The sequence below is a fragment of the Jaculus jaculus genome, chromosome 1 (genome assembly GCF_020740685.1).
Source record: "Jaculus jaculus isolate mJacJac1 chromosome 1, mJacJac1.mat.Y.cur, whole genome shotgun sequence".
NCBI lineage: Eukaryota > Metazoa > Chordata > Mammalia > Rodentia > Dipodidae > Jaculus > Jaculus jaculus.
This window is the reverse complement of record NC_059102.1, coordinates 39681948-39702384: the sequence shown is the minus strand read 5'-3', so window position 1 is coordinate 39702384 and position 20437 is coordinate 39681948. Positions and strand designations below refer to the sequence as shown.

The 20437-nt window shown below is 49.6% G+C and overlaps 1 protein-coding gene across 1 annotated transcript in view; it reads right to left on the bottom strand.

Annotated features, from left to right (window-relative positions):
• Positions 1–20437, bottom strand: part of Tll2 (tolloid like 2) — a 152257-nt gene continuing 131820 nt past the window's right edge. The window contains exons 14-21 of the mRNA XM_004669918.2: positions 20042–20167; positions 18461–18621; positions 17147–17327; positions 14783–14908; positions 11493–11620; positions 8118–8331; positions 4886–5136; positions 1–2812 (exon numbers count right to left, since the gene is read on the bottom strand). Coding sequence (XP_004669975.2) covers positions 2678–2812; positions 4886–5136; positions 8118–8331; positions 11493–11620; positions 14783–14908; positions 17147–17327; positions 18461–18621; positions 20042–20167 — 1322 coding nt within the window. The 3' untranslated portion in view covers positions 1–2677. The remainder of the gene's footprint in view (positions 2813–4885; positions 5137–8117; positions 8332–11492; positions 11621–14782; positions 14909–17146; positions 17328–18460; positions 18622–20041; positions 20168–20437) is intronic.

The window sequence follows — 20437 nt, the reverse complement described above, 5'->3', positions numbered from 1 at the left end:
ATAGAAGGGAACTTCAGAGGACAATAGAAAGCAGTTAACCAATGCAAAAACCTCACCTCATCTATCTGGAGAAATTCTGCCTAAAGCTAGTAGCAGGGCCTTCTGTGCCCTGGGAAAAGAAGGTTCTAGCTTTTGCTAGCTCAGAGCACAGAAAAATGAGAGCAGGCAGGAGACCCAGACTTCAAACACTTCATTAGGTCATTTGTCCAAAGATAATTATCTAGTCTCGGAGTTCTGTGACAGCCCCAAGGCCTGGTGCCCAGCTACAGGACCAAGCAAGCTGGAGGACTGTCCTCTAGCTCCTTATCCATCCATGTCTGGGGACATCTTCAGACAGGTCACTCAGCAGTTGGAAGAGCATGGAGGGAACATGGGCATTTCTGCTGAGTGGACTTTGTCTTGAGCCACCCTGGGGCTGTCTGTAGGACCTGTGTGGTGCAGGGGAGAGGCTGAATCAGAGCCTGTCTTCTGGGAATATGTCACTCACAGGCCTAAATAAAGGCTTTCATAAGGGCCTTGTTGTTGTTAGTTGGTCACATGGTGACAGCTGTTAAAGCTGTGTGCTTCTGAACATGTTCACACCAATGAGTGTCACGAGGGTGAGGAATGCCTGAACCAACTCCATGTCTCCCTAACCTCCCATGCTTCCATGGTACTTGTCCATCTCATTTAGACTTCTAGAAGTTAAAAACACAGACTCTCCATCTACTTGGAGAGAGAGACCCTTAAGAGTTAACTATCTTATACATCTCTATTTTGATTTCAACTTTGGCAGATGTGACAAAAATAAAACTTCAGAAAACACACACACACACACACAAAGAAATTCAGAAAGTCCACCACAAGTAAGATCTATTGGAATTAGGGGATAATCTGCTCCCTTTTCCATGTAAAGCTCACCCCAGGTGCATGTGCCAGACATGAGGTCAGAGGCTGAGAAAAGCCTAGAGAAGCCAGAAGAGAGCTTGATGAAAGGAGAGAAACAATACATAGGGCCAGCACCAGAGGCCTGCGCCGGAAAACCATAGCCAGTGGGTTGTTAGTTTTCACACTGTGCTGATTAAGGCTTCGACAGCTGATCCTCTACATACATACACACATATATACAGACATATATTATTAATAATAATACTTAAATTTTTTTTCTAATGTAAGGAAAAAATATCCCCATGCAGTTCTTTTATCCTTCTTTGTATCATTCTAGTTTTTACTCCCAGCAATCATTTCAGTTGGACATCATTGTCCGGCGGCTTGTTCTGATCTTGAGAAAATGGAACTTTCAGCTCTGTACAAACACCTTGTTTAAAAAGATGGTTCATCCCAAAGGAATTCTGCTGTTCAGGAAATTTCTCCCATTGGAAACACGCTCGTTTGCCGCCCTGTGCTCAACACCAACCAAACAGGACTTGCGGTTATGTAAACATTGTTTTAAAATTACTCCAACATAAATACTCTTTTAAAGCTAACATACCACAGCTTTTAGCTTATAATGCCCATAGATGCCTTAATGAAATGCCATTCAAAATGACCTCACTGCTTAAATAATACCTTGAGGTGCTAAAATTATGTAAACTTCATTCTACACTGCTCTAGAACAAGTGCCAAAGCGGTGGGAGCTGGCTGCAAGGTGGCGACTGAGAACTCGTGAACCGGAACCAAGTTTTCAACATAGCCTTTGACTTCTGGGTCACAGGAAGTTAGCCAGAGAAGGTGACTTGTTCCACAAGGTGATGGTTTTTATGTATCTTGGAATGACCAGTTTTTAGAAATGTTCACCCCACGGGGACCTGAGCTGGTCTCCCCTGAGGTATCACTGCACTTCTTGCAGGCACATTTTGCATTGGTGGTCAAGGCTGCATCTCCACAGCTAGAGGCTCAAGACCAGTGGAACCCCAAAGCACTGGTGGCATCTTCACAAGGTCGGCGGGCACAGGAATATCAGGATGAGCCAGGATGTCTTTGTTTCAGCAACCAGGGGGGGTCTCCTCAGCGAGGGTTCCACTGGAGAATACCCCAGATTCCCCTGAATGCAATTAGGGAATGGAGCACCCCAAGGGAGGCGAGGCTGACCAGGGGCACAGAGGAAAGTCTTCAGGTCTTCCAACTTCAGGACACTGACTCTCAGGCTCGGAGCTCCTTCTCTGTGCTCTGCGATGCCTCTTTGACTCCTTACATCCATATTCTCAGGTTTCCTAGTTGATATATCCCTGGCAGAGGAAAGTAGAAATTTCTAGCCAATCCTATACAAATCAGTGAGAGCCGAGCCTTTATCCTCAATGCCCAGCATAGATACAGGTGGCCTGAGCCTTCAGGATATACTCCCGCTGCCTGGCACCTATGGAAGCGAGTCCAGAGCAGAGGCAGGAACAATCTGCAGGTTGCCCTCTTGCCCCACAGGAGCAGGAGTCAGAAAACAAGTATGAGCAAGCATGGCTTGGTCATGACTTCAAACTCTAACCTTCATTAGAAGCGCTGGTTGATAACCTTGCAGCCAGAATCGAGGGGCATTTTCTCTCCTCCTGTTGGCCAAAGACATGTTCTTTCATCCAAATATATGCTTTCAAGAATGGATTTTGAGTTTTGTTGTTGAGAAAAATACTGTACACTGTTTGGGGGGCTGAATCACAAAGTGCCATAAAAAAAAATCTTCTGTCCTTGGCTTTCAAGAATGTCAATGCTACTTTTTCATATGGAGGGCATCTTGGAACTTGGTGCTGGTGTATCGGGCGTGGAAGCCTTTCTTGTTGATGGTGTCATCCGTGTGGAAGCGAATCATCAGGGAATCCCCTGCAGAGTAGATTTCTTCTAGTGGCTACAGAAAGGAGAAAAGAAAGCCAGGAGACACTGGGTTAACTGGTGTCGGGTGTAGCTTAGATGAGGTTGGGACAGGATGGTGCCCAAGGACATAAGATGGCCAATGTCTCCATGAGGTCTCCCTGATCTCATTTCCTGTAAAATTCACAGAAGGCAGGTACCATCTCCTTTGCACTTAAGGAAACTAAGGCTCAGATTCACATGAGTAGGCAGGCCCCGAGCTCTGATCTTTCTGACTGTGAAGAATATACCATGAGCTGCCCACTCATTGAGTTTTAATATTGTGATATGTCTCCCAGTAGACCTGAAACAAGGACTGCTGTGCAGGTCTATACCCTGCCCAAGTCAACAGTGGGCCAGAGCTATTACATTTGGTAGATGGGGGCGGGGTCTGCCAGGTGGTCTGTGATGGGAGCCAGGAACCACCTGCCAGACCCTGGGGGGTCCCAGGGAGCTCCCACTGGGACCTCTAAGGGGTTCCTCTCCATGCATGCCACAGCTTCAGAAACTTTACCCAAGTCAGTGCACCAAGTAGGTCTCTCTGTTACTCTTTCTTTCTTTTTTTTTCGAGGTAGGGTCTCACTCTGGTCCAGACTGACCTGGAATTAACTCTGTAGTCTCAGGGTGGCCTTGAACTCACGGCGATTCTCCTACCTCTGCCTCCCGAGTGCTGGGATTAAAGGTGTGCGCCACCATGCCCAGCTCATGTTACTCTTTCTTTGCAATAGGGTAAGGGAAGACAGAAGAGACGCATTCAGAGACCTGACACCAGGCTAACTTCTTGCTTAGCACAGGGAGCTTCGATGATTCCAGAATGATTTGCACAAATCCAAGAAACAGCAAAGAGGCTTGAGTGATCAGTGGCAAAGACTCACTCCCTGTTCAGTATGGACAGTGTCCAGTGTAATATGACCAGGGGGTCACCAGGACACTGTAATGGCTGGTTCAAATACATCCACCAAGTATTCGCTACCTGCCTACCCTCTTGGGTGCTGAGGAAGCCATGAGCCCAGGAAGAAGGCAATACACAGAAAAGTGACAATCACCTTGAGTATAAGCATTGTGTTTACACTGAGAGTGAGTTAAAGTCTTCATAGGCATTTGGTGTAGCCTGGGATGATAATGCACAAAAGCATAATTAAATAATAAAGCCTGAAGATCAAATAAAGATAGGGGAGAACACCCTTGGTAAAAATAGAGACAAGTCTGTCTACCAGGAGATGGGTCACCTCCACCTCATCTGTCCGGGCCCAGAAGTCATTATGGGGGAAACGGTGACATGAATACTGTTCCCACAGCTAACCTGAAAACTAATGCTGTGGTCACTCAAACCCCAAAAAACAGATCTACAGGGAAAACAAAGTTCAGGAAATATCTCAGCAGAGGGGGTGGAAAGATTGTAAGAGCCCCAGGGTGGGTGGGCGTAGCCTGAGACACCCGTGTTGTTTCCCCATCCCTGCAGAGACTGACTGTGGCCTCTTGGTCCCCACCGAAAACCCTCAGCAGAACTGGGGCGGGGGAGAAGGGATCTCTGTGTGCAACCTCTCTATAAAATGTTCAATAAATTTAAAAAATTACAACAGTGGTGGTACCAGGATCTGATGAGTGCTATATGTGCCATTGCTGTGGCTCCTAGTTGGTTATTTGATTAGGCTCTGAGAGATGTTAATTAGGGCTGAAGGACAAGTGACTGGAGACAGATACCCAAGCTCCTCTGTAGTCAGCCTGGGGAAAATCTTCCTCCTATTACCCTTCAGTTCTTGGTCCAAAGAGCAGGTCTATGTGTGCAATCTTTTTATTAAAATAATAAAACCAAAAAAAAAAAAAAAAAAAAAAAAGCATGCCACAGGCACATATAAAAATGTTACAATGAAAAGCAAAATCGGGGCAAAGTCCTAACGGGCTTTTCCACAGCTGCAGTGACTGGCCCCTGGCTGCTTTCAAACCTCCTCTACAGGGATTCTCCCTCCCACTCTGCCCGCACAATGGGCTCCAGACTGTTGCCAGAAACGGCGGGCGAAGCCAGGGCGCTAGCTGGGATGTGAGCTCCCAAGACTCGCCCGAGACTCACCCCTGAGCCACAGAAGCGGCCCAGCCTGGGCGCTGAGCTGTCGTAGCCATCGAAGGCCTCCATGTAGTCATAGCCGCAGCCGGCTTCCTCCTCGACTTCGAAGGTCCGGAATATCAGCTCCACGCCATAGCCGTCCTCCGCCACTATCACCCAGTCGCAGTGGGCCTGGCTTGGATAGTTGTTGTCCCCAAACTGGGCATGGGAATAGAGTTCTCTGGTCTGCACTTCAGCCTTCAGCCTGCCCCCACACTCTGCAGCAGAGAGAGACACTTCCTCCCTTAGCATCCAGAGAGCCCGGGTCCAGCCCTGCATGCTGTCTGCCCTGCAGAGTGTCTGCAGAGCCTGGAGAGGCCCGGCAATCCCACCCCACTTTACAAGGGAGTGAGCCAACGGCCAGGAGAGCAGGGCTCTTTGGGGGGGGATCCAAACTGGCCCTTACAAGTCAAGGTCCTCTGTCACCAATGTTGGACTACATGAGTTCTCTGGGGAACTTCTGAGACCGTCGCTGAAAAGGGCTGGCTGCTTGCTTTCTCTCCCCACTGAAGGAGAGAACAGGCCAAGGAGCGGCTGGCCTGGCTGGTTGCTAGCTGGGAAATGCTCCAAGCAGAAGGGCTCCCACCTGTCCAACAGACTGACTGTAGTTTCTAGTTTCTACCAACAGAGGGCGATAAAAGCACACTGGCGCTGGAGCTGAGCCGGGAACAGAAACCACACCATCTGCAGGAATTGATTGTAGGCCAGCAGTGAGGTCGCTGTGAGGAGGAACCTGTATTCTACTGCCTTGGCTCCTGGGGTTCCTTCCGACCCAGGAAACAGATCCATTTGGCCTGGGCCTACCCCAACTGGTGTTCCCATAAAATAAAATGGACGAATGAGATTAGTCTAGACGAGGGGGTGCTGTGGACTCTGGGCCATGCAGTCCTTGACACTCCCAGGACCAGCTAGAGCTTCTTGCCTGGGCTGGCCTCGTCCTGTCTGACTCTGAGCTCTATTCCCGTATTGACTCTGGCCTAGAATCTCTTCAGGTCAAACTTGTCTTTGGGAAATTTCAGATTCCTGAGTAAAGCCTGATGGTCACAAAGCAGGGCAAGACACCATCTTCTCCATCTACGTTTGCCCCAGGATGCTGACCTCTTGCCCTTCTGACTGGGTTCAGCCACTGGGAGCACCAGTTAGGTCAGAGAAGAAGAGGGAGAGATCCGGTTGTCCCCAGGCTGCAAAACTCTATCTCCAGCTTCAGGGGACCTTTTCCTCCTCTTGCCGTTCAGACCACAATGACAACAGCCTTGTGTGGGTCCCTAACCCTGGTGGCTACCCTGTCCTTAAGGTGTTTCCACACTCTGCACAGCCCTTAATAAACAGCCCCTTTATTGACTGCAAATACTGGTTATACTGTCATTTCCCACTGGGACCATAACATACATGGAGCACCTACATTCAGATCTGTCTGCAGAGACAAGAAGGCAAAGTCACTAGATGGTAGTCCTAAACTCCTGCAGGGGAAGCAAAGCTCCCCAAGGGGCAAGGGAGGGCCCCAGAAACCATGAAGTGTTTGGGCTAAATAGGAAAGGCCACATTGTTAGGCACTGGCTGTTTTCAGGCTCTAGAAAAAGTCCTCGGGGAAGGGGCTATTAAAAGGATCATGGGGGGGGGGGGCTGGAGAGATGGCTTAGCGGTTAAGGCATTTGCCTGCGAAGCCAAAGGACATAAGTTCAATTCCCCAGTACCTATGTAAGCCAGGTGCACAAGGTGGCACATGTATCTGGAGTTGGTTTGCAGTGGCTGGAAGCCCTGATGTGGCCATTTTCTCTCTCTCTCTGTTTCTCTCTGCCTCTTTCCCTCTCTCAAATAAATAAAAATAAAAATATTTTTTAAAAAAGGATCACAGGGGCTGGAGAGATGGCTTAGCGGTTAAGCGCTTGCCTGTGAAGCCTAAGGACCCCGGTTCAAGGCTCGGTTCCCCAGGTCCCACGTTAGCCAGATGCACAAGGGGGCGCACGCGTCTGGAGTTCGTTTGCAGAGGCTGGAAGCCCTGGCGCGCCCATTCTCTCTCTCTCCCTCTATCTGTCTTTCTCTCTGTGCCTGTCGCTCTCAAATAAATAAATAAAAATTTAAAAAAAAAAAAAAAAAAGGATCACAGGGTCCCATGATCTGTTGTCACTACAGAAGCTGAGAGGTTCTCGGGCAGCCACAATCGAACACCAGGATCAAAGATGCCCGTGCTCTTCCACTGGTGCTAAGACCAAAAGAGCCAAAGAGCAGAGACAGTGCCCTTACCGGCCTTCGCCTACTTAACAAAACATGCATGTTTTCTCCCAAGCATGCAGCAGAGCTACTGATGTTTTGAGTGCAGAGAAAAATAAAAGTGAATAGACACACTTTTTTACTTTCTAAAATTTTTTGGTCCTTAGATAGCAAAACGCACCAGTCAGCTTGGGGTTCACAGACAAGCAGTGTTGCAAATGCATATTTTTATTATGTGCATGTAGTGTATGTATGAGCACATACGTGCCATGGTACACATGTGGTGGTTCGAGGACAATCTCCAGGTATTTGTTCTCTTCTTCCATTCTTTTTAATTTTAATTTAATTTTTTTTTTAGACAGAGACAGAGAAAGAATTGGCACACCAGGACCTCAGCCACTGCAATGGAACTCCAGATGCTTGTGCCACCCAGTGGGCATGTGCAACCCTGTGTTTGCCTCACCTTTATGCATCTGGCTAACATGGGATCTGGAGAGTTGAACATGGGTCCTTAGGCTTTGCAGGCAAGTGCCTTAACTGCTAAGTCATCTCTCCAGCCCTTCTTCCATTTTTTGCTTGAGACATGGTCTTCCTTATTGTTTTGTGTCTTTCTGTTGTCTGTGTACCAGTCTAGCTGGCCTATCAGCTTCCAGATTCTTCTGGCTCCACCTCCCGTTGCTGAAAGAGCACTGGATCACAGATGCATCTGGCTTTGTGTGGGTGCTGGGGACTGACACTGGGCTGACAGCCTTGTAAGCAAGTGCCTCTAACCACTAAGATATCTCCCCAGGCCCCTACAATTACATTTTTAAAGGGAGGAAGGGACTTCCTGTCTGCCTATGGCAGTTGATGATGTTTACTTAACAGGAACATATACCACACTCCTCACCCTCCCTGGCAGTCAGTTGGAAGCCAAGCCTCCCCATCCTCACCACTCTCTGCCTCTTGAGAGTTTCTCAGTGGGAGGGCATTCCCCCAGCCTCCGTACCTGTGCTGTGCACAGCCTGGAAGCCTTTCCTCTGCACTGAGGCATCTGAGTAGAACTTGAGAAACAGGCTGCTCCCAGATGCCACCACAGGGTCTGGTTTCTTGCTGCCACAGAAGCGGCCAAGGATGGAGGCCAAACTGTCGGCCCCATCATATACTTCCAAGTGATCATAGGCACATTCCTGGTGTTGCTCGATCTCAAAATCATTGAATGTCTGGGGACGGAAGAGCAGAAGATAAAGTGAGGATCTGGCATTGAGTTGGGGAGGAGAAGGGACAGACAAGCAGATCCTGGCAGCATCTGTCCATCCAGCCTTTCAGAAGGTATGTAACAAAGCCATGATGATGCTTTCTGGTACTTACAGAGGGTCCCCAGTCAGCCCTCTCTTTGGTCCCCCCCCCCCAGAGAACCCCTCAGCTATATGAGCTGTCACCACCAAGACCACTGGGTAGAGGGGACCATCCACATTTGGAGTTTAGATGCTTGCTGACACCATGTTAGCCACGGACCTCCAGCCTGGTTCCCCACTGCCTAGCTCTGTCTTTCTTCATCCCTTCCTTAATGCTAAGAGCCAGTAAGAACTAAGTGTTCACTTGAGAATAGCAGCTGCATTAAGTACCTTATAAAGTCTCACCTCATTTGACCCTAGAAACCCCTGTCAGGTGTCCAATCTCCACTCAACAGACAAGGAAACTAAGGCAAAGCGATGTCAGATGACTTGCCCAAGGTCACTCGCTGGAGGAGCTGGCCTGTAACCCAGAGGCCGAGGCTGAGTCCTCCGCTCTATGGTTGGAATGAGTGTGGCTGAAGCAGGGCACATGGCTCTGACTTCATCCTCAGAGTGGCTGGTATTTGCTGGGTATTTTAAAATGTCAGTCATTCATGGAATTCTCACTTCTGGTGATGCTATAAAGATCTATTCTTATCCTTAGTGTGCAGAAGGGGAAACAAGAGTCCCAGAGAAGCTAGTTGGCTTGCCGAAGTTTATACGCCTGAAGACAGAACTGAACTTAACCCTTAACCAGCCTCAAGATTATATCACCTCCTTATTAAGAACTGTTCTCTGACACTAGCCAAGGAAGCACCACAATTTCAGGTCATACAATGCTTTTGAACCCTGATGTGGGCTTCTTGGATGCTGAATGGATGAGTGACTTATGGTGCCTTCCTGTGGTGGCAAGGTGATGCGGGAGTGTTGTACCAAAGGACAGAACAGAAAGGTGGGCACTGCCTGGAGAAGGGCCAGGACACAGACACATGTAGAGAGGGAGGAACAGGGGCAAAACCCCTCTTGTCACTTCACAAGAATGACAGACACTGAAATGAGCAAAGCTCTCACACCTAAGGAGAAAGACCTGAGGCCAGAGTGGAGGTGAAGACGGGCAGAGACGTGAGGCGGGAGCAGGAAGGAGCGAGCAGAACAGATGGGTCATGCAATGAGAGAGTCATGGAGGGGGGTCCTCACCAAAAACCCATGGGCTATCCTGTCTCTGTCCCCATGCAGCAAAATAGCTTTCTTGTGAAGCATTCACCTCCCATTCTACAGCAGCTAAAGATAGCGTGCAAATCAGCATATCCATCACCCCCTTTCCAAGGAAGTATCCTTCTGTACTGACACCTCCCTCAGATGTTAAAGGTTGCTGGTTGTGCAGATTGGTAATCCACCCCCCAGGAGGCGCCGTTCTCCCAAAGGCCTCGGGAACCAGTGTGGTCATTGGGAACACTTTCCAGCAGGTGGCAGTCTCGAGGACAGCTGGCCTTTCTCAAAGGTTCTTGTCTGAATTCACCCTCACCCAGAGTTCTGCCTTTTCTGACTGGTCCAGGGCAGCAGCTCCTTGGGAGCAGCAGAGGAAATCAGTTCCCATGTTGGCAGCATCTACACAGGAGGTGCTAGAGGAGAGCTCCAGTGCGCCCTGTGCTCAGAGCCCAGTAATCTGCCTCTATCCCTCCCTTGGGGCTCTCAGAAGACACCCTGGCAAGTGCTTGGCCTTGCTGATCACCATGTCTCCTCTGCGCACGTCCATTCTCTCTGAATTTTGCCATTCATAGGGTCACCCTTGTTCATCTCAACAGTCAGAGGACTCTTTTTTTTTCTTTTTTGGTTTTTCAAGGTAGGGTCTCACTCTAGCCCAGGCTGACCTGGAATTCACTATGTAGTCTCAGGGTGGCCTCGAACTCATGGCGATCCTCCTACCTCTGCCTCCCAAGTGCTGGGATTAAAGGCGTGCGCCACCATGCTTGGCTTTCAATTTTTTAAGTCTGTCTGTTGGCACTACAGTAAATTCTCTAGCTAGTAAGAGATTTGCCAGAATTGGGGAGACCCTGGAGACATTTCTCTTTTAATTTTATTTTTTTAATTAATTAATTTATTTTTTATTTTCACAATTTTATTTACATTTTCCTTAATTTATAAAAAATATCCCATGGTAATACTTCCCCACCCACACTTTCCCCTTTGAAATTCCATTCTTTATCATATTACCTCCCCATCTCAATCATTGCATTTCTCATTTATTTTTTTTGTTTTATCTTTTTATTCATTTATTTGATAGCGACAGACAGAGAAAGAGGCAGAGAGAAAGAGAGAAAGAATGGGCGCGCCAGGGCTTCCAGCCACTGTAAACGAACTCCAGACACCTGTGCCACCTTGTGCATCTGGCTAATGTGGGTCCTGGGGAATCGAGCCTCGAACTGGGGTCCTAGGCTTCACAGGCAAGCACTTAACTGCTAAGCCATCTCTCCAGCCCGCATTTCTCTTTTTAAATAGCCTAGCATGCTGTGCAAGATCAAACACTAGAGATATAGGTGAAACTTGAAAAAATGCCCTGCAAGACTCTTGTTGCTTTTTTTTTAATTCAAGAAAGAATTAGCATAGTGGTCCTATTATTAATTGAAAAATGTAATATATTTGAGTGGCTTGAGGAAGAAAAAGTATCTGTATTTTCCCAAGTGTGGGAAGTTTCTGAAGAGTCACAAGAAGATATTGGGAGGGGTCATTTCTAAAATGGGAATGGGACATCAGGACTTGTGATTTTTCCTTTCTCAACCTTCTGAACTAATTGAATCTCCTCCTCTTCTGAGAATGTAATATTTTGTGACAAATCAACACTGGAAACAGTTGGCCCTCAAACAGCACTATGGATCTGTGTGGCGGTCACCCCTCACTCTGGTGCCATGGGGCATGGTGGTGTTATATACCTGGGCACCCTCTCCTCTGCACAACCGCCTCACGTTGCAGGTTCCATTAGCATTTTCTCATTTCCCATTAGGGAAACTGATACCATGATAGGCTGAGAAATGGCAGAGCAAAGACTCGAACCCATGTCTGCCTGACTCCAAGGTCTATGTTCGTAACACACCCCAAAAGTAACTCACAAGTTTCACCCTGTGGCCTGCGGTTGAAGAAATGTTCCAGGTGCACTCTCTCCGGCTGGGGTACTTGTCTGGCCAGTTGGGGCTCGCCAGAATCCCCTCGGCACTGCTGATCTTGTGGGCACAACCAGCTGGGGGTCAGGAAGAACACATAGAGAGGTCATTCACTTGCAGGGGCCATCAAAGGGAAGTCTCAAGGTCATTATCCAAAGTGGTAGGGAGGGGGAGCAACCAGCCTGAATCTAGCGTGGCCTGGGATGGCTTATTTGAATGGGCATCATTGCCATCCAAGCTGCTGCTCCTGAGCGGGGATATCTCTCTTACTAAGATTCTTCACATAGAGAGATGGCTTAGCAGTTAAGGCACTTGCTTGTGAAGTCTAAGGACCCATGTTTGACTCTCCAGATCCCATGTTTGCTAGATGCACAAAGGTGAGGCAAGCGCAAGGTCACATGTGCCCACTTGGTGGCGCAAGCATCTGGAGTTCAACTGCAGTGGCTGAGCCTTGGCACACCATTTCTCTGTCTCTGTCTCTCTAAAATATAAAACTACAATTTTTTTTTTTAAAGAAAAGGTTCCTCAGGCCATGTGTGGTGGCACACGCCTTTAATCCCAGCTCTCAGGAGGCAGAGATAGGAGGATTGCCATGAGTTCAAGGCCAGCCTGAGACTACATAGTGAATTCCAGGTCAGTCTGAGCTAGAGTGAGACCCTACTTTGGAAAAAAAAAAAAAAAAAGGTTCTTCACATAGAGGTTGGCATGGCGACTATGGGACTATGGTTGAATTAATACTAGGTTAGGGGAGGCTTTAGGGTCAGCTAGAACTCAGTTTAAGTCCTGTTTCCCCCTCTTATGGGACTTGCACACTTATTTCCTCATTTTTTAACATTTTTTGGCTTTTCGAGGTAGAGTCTCACTCTAGCCCAGGCTGACCTGAAATTCACTCTGTAGTCTCAGGATGGCCTCAAACTCTTGGCGATCCTCCTACCTCTGCCTCCCGAGTGCTGGGACTAAAGGCGTGCGCCACCTCACCTGGCTTTATTTCCTCATTTTAAAAGGGGTGTCAGCCTTATACATGTGGACTACACAACACGTGTGGGGGCTGGGAAGATGGCTCGGTGGATGAGACGTCTGCTGCGTAAGTGTGAGTGCCTCAGCTCGGGCCCCAGAACCTATGGGAAAGCCAGGCGCTTGTAACGCCTACAGCAAGAAGGGAGGTGGAGACAGGAGAAGCCCGGAAGCTCCTGGGCCCTGGCCTTGCTGAGGCAGTGATGCACCATGACAGACCCTACCTCAAACAGGGCGGAGGTGACCCTGTGACCCCCACATGCACGCTGTGGCATACGCATGTCTGCACTTACACATACGAACACACACCATACATAAACAACAAAAATAAATTAAGCCAGGTGTGGTGGCGCACGCCTTTACTCCCAGCACTCCAGAGGCAGTGGTAGGTGGATTGCTGTGAGTTTGAGGTCATCCTGAGACTAGGTAGTGAATTCCAGGTCAGCCTGGGCTACAGTGAGACCCTACCAAAAACATAAGTAAATTAATTAATTAACAACAACAAAATCAGTAACACATGTAAAAGGACTAGCAAGTGCCTGTAGTGAATGCTAACAGAGAGCAGAGCCGCTAGGCCTTCCCTCCATATGCTGCAAAGCAGTTCCATTGAAGTCTACCTGCTGGTTGCCTCCTATTAGCAGACAGTGTCCCACGACCTTCTCAGGGACCAGCGTTAGCCGTCTTCCTCTCCTTGTGTTGAGCCTATGGTAAGCATTTTACATGTATACTCTCGTTTACTACTTCCCATTTCCAAATAAGAAAACGGAGGGGACATGTGGTCTTCACATTTTCCCACATCATCCACCTCCTTTATCGGAACCAGAGCTGGGCCAAGGCCTGGAGCAGTTTATCACAAATGTACAAACTCCCTTCACTGTGCAGGCTTCCTCCACAATGGCTGGATGTGCAAAGCCACCTGAAAACTCTTGGCAGGGAATGCAGCAGGGAACAAACTCTCTCCACATTCTGCTTTGCCATCAGTCCTGCATACAGTGGAGTATTATGATATAAAGGGTCAATACATTGACACCTCAGTGCACAGTGTGTATCAGACTGTCCCAAATACTCACAGAAACGTTCACGTTTGGGAGGAGGCATGCTTAGCCTCTTGGTGTGTGGGTCTCTGTATATATGTATGTACGGGCACACGGGTGCCATGGTACATGAGTGGAGGTGCTTCTCACCTTCCACCTTGTCTGGGACAGAGTCTCTCATCGTTTTCCCACTGCAAGTGTGAGGCTGGCTGGCCCATGAGTGTTGAAATTCTCCTGGCTCCACTTTCCATTGCCACAGGTGCGCTGGGATTACAGCTACCCACGCTGCCTGCATCTGACTTTCCAAGGGTTCTGGGGATCTGAACTCTGGTCGTCAGGCTTTCACAGCAAGCACTTTTCATCACTAAGCCATCTCTGTAATTCCTAGCTTCTTTTTATTTTATATTTCTCAAATATTTATATATTTGAGAGAGAGTGAGAGAACCAGAGAGAGAATGAGTGTCCCAGGGTCTCCTGCCATTGCAAATGAACTCCAGACACATGCACTTTATATGGGTACGGAAAATCAAACCCAGGCCATTAAGCTTTGCAAGTGCCTTTAATCACTGAGCCATCTCCCCGGCCTCCTGGCTTCTTTTTAATGGAAAAGGAAAACAAGGGGCTGGAGAGATGGCTCTGTGGTTAAGGCCCTTGCCTGCGAAGCCTAAGGACCGATGTTTGACTTTCCACGTCCCACGTAAGCCAGATGCACAAGATGACGCCAGTGCACAAGGCTGCACATGCGCACAGGGTGGCACATGCATGTGGAGGTGGATTACAGGAGCTGGAGGCCCTGGTGCACCAATTCTCTCTCTCTCTCTTGCTCTCCCTCTCTCACATAAAAAAAGAAAAGACACCTGAGGCTCAGGATAATTAGTGACTTATTGAAGGTCACATAGCTCGAGTGGCAGAGTGGATTTAGACCTAGGTGGCTGCTTCTGGAGCCCACCTGCTAAACGGCCCTGCAACAGCAACTCAGCTAGGCCTCCTGAAGACGAATGTGGCCCTGGCTGCAGGAGACCCCAAAGAGTCACAGCAAGGAGGGCAGATGGAGGCCTGCGGGCTCAGAGCGGCAGAGGGCGGGGGGAGGGGGGTTCCCCAGGTCCACCCCGACTGCCACCCCCGCCCCTCCCTCACGTAAGAGGGCGAGAAGCCCCTGGCCCAGGAAGTGCCCAGCAGGGTCCCACTCACCCTCTTTGCAGTCGTGCCCATTTTCATGCAGCCGGTACCCATTCCTGCACCTGCACAGGTAGCTCCCGAACGTGTTGACACACTCGTGCTGGCAGCCTCCATTGTCCTGGGCACACTCGTCCTTGTCTGTGGAGAGGCATAACCGACTCAGAATTCTAAGAACCGCCAGCTTAAGGATGTCCCTTATAGCTCAGAACCCTGTTAAAAGTGGCTTCCTCTATGAAGCCTTTAGATTACCCTGCCCCCCTGCCGCCGCCATTCCCCCCAGGTGACAATAGCAGAGGGAGCATCTTTGCTTCGGATGTGCTGGGCATCCCTTTGTCTTGCTGGGTTCTCTGTGCTCCTAACCCACTTTTCGTATGCAGACACATGTCCTTGGCCCTGCTCCCCAAAACCAAGAGCTTCCCCAAAGGACAGGCTCACGTAATAGCAGTAGCCAAAACAAGGGGGTGGCTGGAGAGATGGCTTAGCGATTAAGGCTCTTGCCTGCATAGCCTAAGGACCCATGTTCAACTCTTCAGATCCCATGTAAGCCAGATGCATAAGGTAACACAAGTGTGCAAGGTTGCACATGCAGTTGGAGTTTGATTACAGTAGCTGGAGGTCCTGGTGCACCAATTATGTCCCTCTCTCTCTCTCACACACACACACACATACACATTATTAAAAAGGTCAGTCTGTTGGGCTTGCCTCAAAAAAATTAAAAATAATCAAATAAAAATAACTGCATGTACCACTTACTACAGAATGGGTCCTTCCCCAAGTACTTCCTATATGATATATAAATTAATTCCTACTCGGGCTTAGAAAGGAGATGTCTTTACCCCGAGTTTACATGTAAGGAAGCTGAGGCTGAGGTGGCTCTCGTGCCAAGTCACTCAATAAATGATCGGTGTCTGGGCTGGAGAGATGGCCTAACGGTTAAGCGCTTGCCTGTGAAGCCTAAGGACCCCGGTTCGAGGCTGGGTTCCCCAGGTCCCACGTTAGCCAGATGCACAAGGGGGCGCACGCATCTGGAGTTCGTTTGCAGAGGCTGGAAGCCCTGGCACGCCCATTCTCTCTCTCTCCCTCTATCTGTCTTTCTCTCTGTGTCTGTCATTCTCAAATAAATAAATAAATAAAAATTAAAAAAATAAATAAATAAATGATCGGTGTGACCTGCAAGCATGGGCTCACACTACATCCTGCATGCGCAGAGATCAGTGGTCAAGTGAGGGGCCACACAGTGGGTGCTGACTGCCTCACATGGCAAAGTACTATCTAACCCGAGGTTGCTTAGCCTGGCAATTGGAGACAGTCCGTAATGGAACTTCCCCTCGGGTTGCTGGCAGGGTGGCGGAGGTGTGAACTGGAGTGGCCCTTAGGAAAGTGTCTGGTCCCCAGGAAGTAACTGGCTTCTGTAATTATGATCACATGTGAACTCAAGTGTTGGCTCATGTCCTCTGGCTACTGTGGCTCTGTCCTGCATGTCATGTGGCTGTCTCCCTAGCCATCTGCTTCCTGCAGTAGCCAAAGTGCCACCTCGCTCCCTTGCCTCTACCTCCTTACATACATGGCTCAAAAGTCATTGGTATTTCCCTTCCCCTGTACCCTCTTGCCACCACGGTTCCAGTGTCCTTGAACGCCCTGCACTGTAGCTGCACCCTCAGGCAGACACCTAAGCACCCGTCCACAGTGGTCGGAGTGTGGAGCAACAGCCACAGAGCAGTACAAGCCTCCCTTTTCCCCCCGAATCTTCCTGGGAACATCCAGACACTCACAGGTCCTCAAGCCGCCCAGACTCAGCTGCTCCGCCCTCGGGTTCTATATGCAAGAATGAGAGTGTACCCTCCACCTCAGCTGCATACATCCCCTGCAAGGTGGCACCTGGACCTCCCACCCCACACTGATTGGCCTGGCTTGGTAGGCCTCCCTTGCTCCAGAACCTGCAGAGGGTCCCACTGGATCTCACTGGTCAGCCAGTTGAGGCCCTTCACGGCCAGCTCCACCTAACCTGGTCCACTTCATGCCTGTGGCTTCCCAGCACGGAAGGCTCCAGGCAGCCTGGTCTCATGTCCATCTCTGGACTTGGCTGAGACCCGCGACCCAAGCTCATGCTGCCTTCTCTTCCAGTGACCTTGGCCACCTTCTTTCTGGTCATCCTATCTCACTCCAGCCCTTCAGACCTAGTGCAGACCACTCTCTCTTCTCCCTCTTTCTCTCTCAAATCAATAACAAAATATTTAAGAGAAAAACACAAATGCTTCCAAGGAGAAAGGCTGGAGGGGAGGTGTTTCAGAGAAGGAAGAGCAGGTGGGGGAAGCCCCGAGGCTGGGAACCTGTGGGCCACGGCGCCCTCAGCTTCTGGCCAGCCGCCCCACCTGCCTGAGAAGAAGTGGGCCTTGAAGCCGCGTTTGGAGACCGTGTTGTCCGACTTGAACTCCACGCGCATGTTGTTGCTCTGGGACGTGATGACCTCCGGTGTTTCGGAGCCACAGAACTTGCCGTGCAGTCTGGCGTCAGGGGACAGGCCACTGCGCACCTCCACAAAGTCATACTTACAGACCTGGGGGGGACACAACGAGCAAGGTAGCCCCAGTTCTCATTGCTGAGTCCTGTCACATGGCCAAATGGGCTCACCCAGGTCTAGGGAGAGGGCCTCCCGGACTGTCACTATGTGGGTCACTCCAGAGAATGACAGGGACTCTGGCTTTCCAGCTGAGGCTCCATGAGATGCCACTGCCTGACTTCCACTTATTTTATGTTTTGGCTTCCATAAGAGGTTTGGCTTGAAGAAAGGAGAAGGAAAAGGAGAGGGGCAGGGAGGGAACATTCTGGAATCACTAACACAATCTGACTCCATTGTACTCCCATGTAGAGAAACGGCTGCTCAGAAAGGGGAGGCACATCCGTCTGAAGCTGCCCAGCCCAGCTGTCCCACCTGCCGTAGTACTGACTTGTCTAAAAAAAAGAGCTTTACTGCTCAATGATCTGACCAGTTCCTTTCAAATGGTTGTGTTTTCTGTGCATTGTTCCCTTTGGGGTGAACCCTTCCTTTGTCACCAGTCTCCATGCATTGGGATCACTGGCATGGGAGCCTCTGTCATGCCCCAAAGGGCTGACTGGATAGGCAAGAGCCAGGATGGTGCAGTTTGTAAAGGGACAGCCTCGGTTGGGCTGGGGCAGCGGCGTCTGAAGAAGTATCTACGGGGCCTGGCATCTCCAGGTGCAGACGAGGCAGCCCTGTTAGCATTCGGGCTGCAAGGTGCTGTTAGGCCTCTCTTGACCTGCTCAGCCACAGCCACTCCCAAGAAAGGGGACGGACACCTTTGCTTCCAGCTGGTCCTCAGCCCCTGTGTTCCCTCAGCTGGAAACCAGCCCTGATATTTACACCATGGAGTTCAGACCTGGCCTGACCATTCCATCCCCAGCCCTGTCTTCTTCACTCTTGTCCCCACCCTCCTCAGACTTTTCAGGGACAAGAAAACTCAAACTGCTCCATCTGAGAGGACATGCAACTGAGGAGAAGGAAACACTAACACACCTGGGTTCTGCCGACTTTAGACCTCAGGGCTCTTGCAGAAACAGCAGCTCTAACCAAGCCACCTCCCTCCTACAGGCCCCCCGCCCCCCGCCAGGTCCCCAGTTACGAGTCACTTCTCAACCCGGCCCTCTATCAGTCACCGGACAGAGACATACGTCATTGCCTTCCAGCTCAAATGCTTCGAACTGCAGGGAGATGCGGTACTGCATGGGGGCCACCACCTGCCAGACACAGTTCTTGCTTGGGGGGTACTCCTTTGGCCACCCAGGGCTGGTGATGGTTCCGTTCAGCTTGGTGATGAATCCGCCACAGGCCACTGCATGAGGTGCAACAGAAAAAACATGATTCATCTGCTTTCAGTTCCAAGTGGCTGCAATTCCCCCCAAGCAGTAATAGTCCCTGCTGTTCTTTAATGATCATGGCAAAGTTAGACAATCTGAACTGACTGACCCAGGGTCATTTATTTTAACCTAATTATTTCAATGAGGAGTCAGAGAAACAAAATTGGAGACAAGTCTACTGCTTTTGAAATGTTTGTTTATTTGAGAGAGAGAGAGAAAATGGGCATGCCAGGGCCTCTAGCCACTGCAAATGAACTCCAGACACATGTGTCACCTTGTGTATCTGGCTAATGTTCTGGGTTCTGGGGAATTGAACCTGGGTCCTTAGGCTTTGCAGACAAGTGCCTTAAGTTCTAAGCCATCTCTCCACCCCTAGTCTGCTTGCTTTTAAAAGTGATGAATATGTATTTGATCTGTCACCCAGTGGCATGGGTGAAGGCTCTACATGTCTTGGACCAAAGGAGAGTTAGAAATCTTGGCACCAAGCTACTCTCCATATCTGGCTTCCATGAGCAAGTAGATTCACTCAGGTGGGCAGATGAAGGGCTATCAACTGAGTCATGCCAAGGTAGTAATAGTTCTTTGCTTTTATTTTCTGCCTTCATAACTGTGATAAGTTTGAATGGATGTCCTCCAGTTGATTCAGGACCTTATTAAAGCTCATAATTTAGATCTGCAGCCACCCGGCTGGAGGAGGTGTCACTGTGGTCGGATCCTCGGATCCAGACCTAAGGTGTAGGGGTGGATTTGGAGTTCGGGTCTGAGGAATGCAAAGAGCTGGGGCTTTGCCTGGAGTTCTGGAGTGTGCCCACTTGCCTTTAGTGGTCTCTCTGCTTGGATCTATGAAAGTGGGCCAGCTTCTTCTGCCATTATGGAACTTCCCCTGAATCTATAAGCTTCAAGTAAATTCCCTTCCTTCCATAGCTGTACCTTATTTGGAAGCTCATCCCGGCAATGTGAGGCTATCTATAATAACCAGGTGAATTTTACAAGGTCACAGAAGAAGCCACAGCTCTTGTTTCACAGTCTCAGGGGTGAGGCCTGTGCATTTTACCACTTCACCAGTCTTTTCCTATTTGTGACTGTAATCAAGTTGCTTCTCTCTCTGGGAAGGAAATAGATCTTCAACCATGGGTGTCCACTGTTTCTTTATTTTTTTATTTTTTCGAGGTAGGGTCTCACTCTAGCCCAGGCTGACCTGGAATTCACTATATAGTTTCAGGGTGGCCTTGAAATCACAGCGATCCTCCTACCTCTGCCACCCGAGTGCCGGGATTAAAGGCGTGCACGGGCTCAGTGTTACTTTATATCAACGAGCTGCTCATCTCTGCCTCACTTCTCTGAAAACTTTTTCTCCCTCCCCTGTCATTTTAGCTTGGCAGGTCTAACACTGACCTTCACATGTCTTCTTGTCGGCAGCCAGCTCATAGCCAGGGTCACATGCACACGTGTAGCTGCCGAGTGTGTTCACACAGCGCTGCTCACACCCGCCATGGTCCGGCCAGGAGCACTCATCCACCTCTGGGAGAGAGAGGGTGACAGGGCTAAACCACCACCGTGTTGTCTGGCCCATTCCCTCCCTCCGCATCAAGGGGCACCGGCTCCTGTTCTCTAAGAACCAGCACCGTCCCAGAGGATCACCTCCTGTGGAATCCCATGTCCACATCTGGACATTAAGTGCGGTCCAGTGTGAATCCCAATCACACAAAAGAGGCATCTGACCAGCCACAGGGGTTGGGCCCAGACCTGGAGAACAGAATGCTGCAATGTGTCCACCAGCAGTGTGCATGT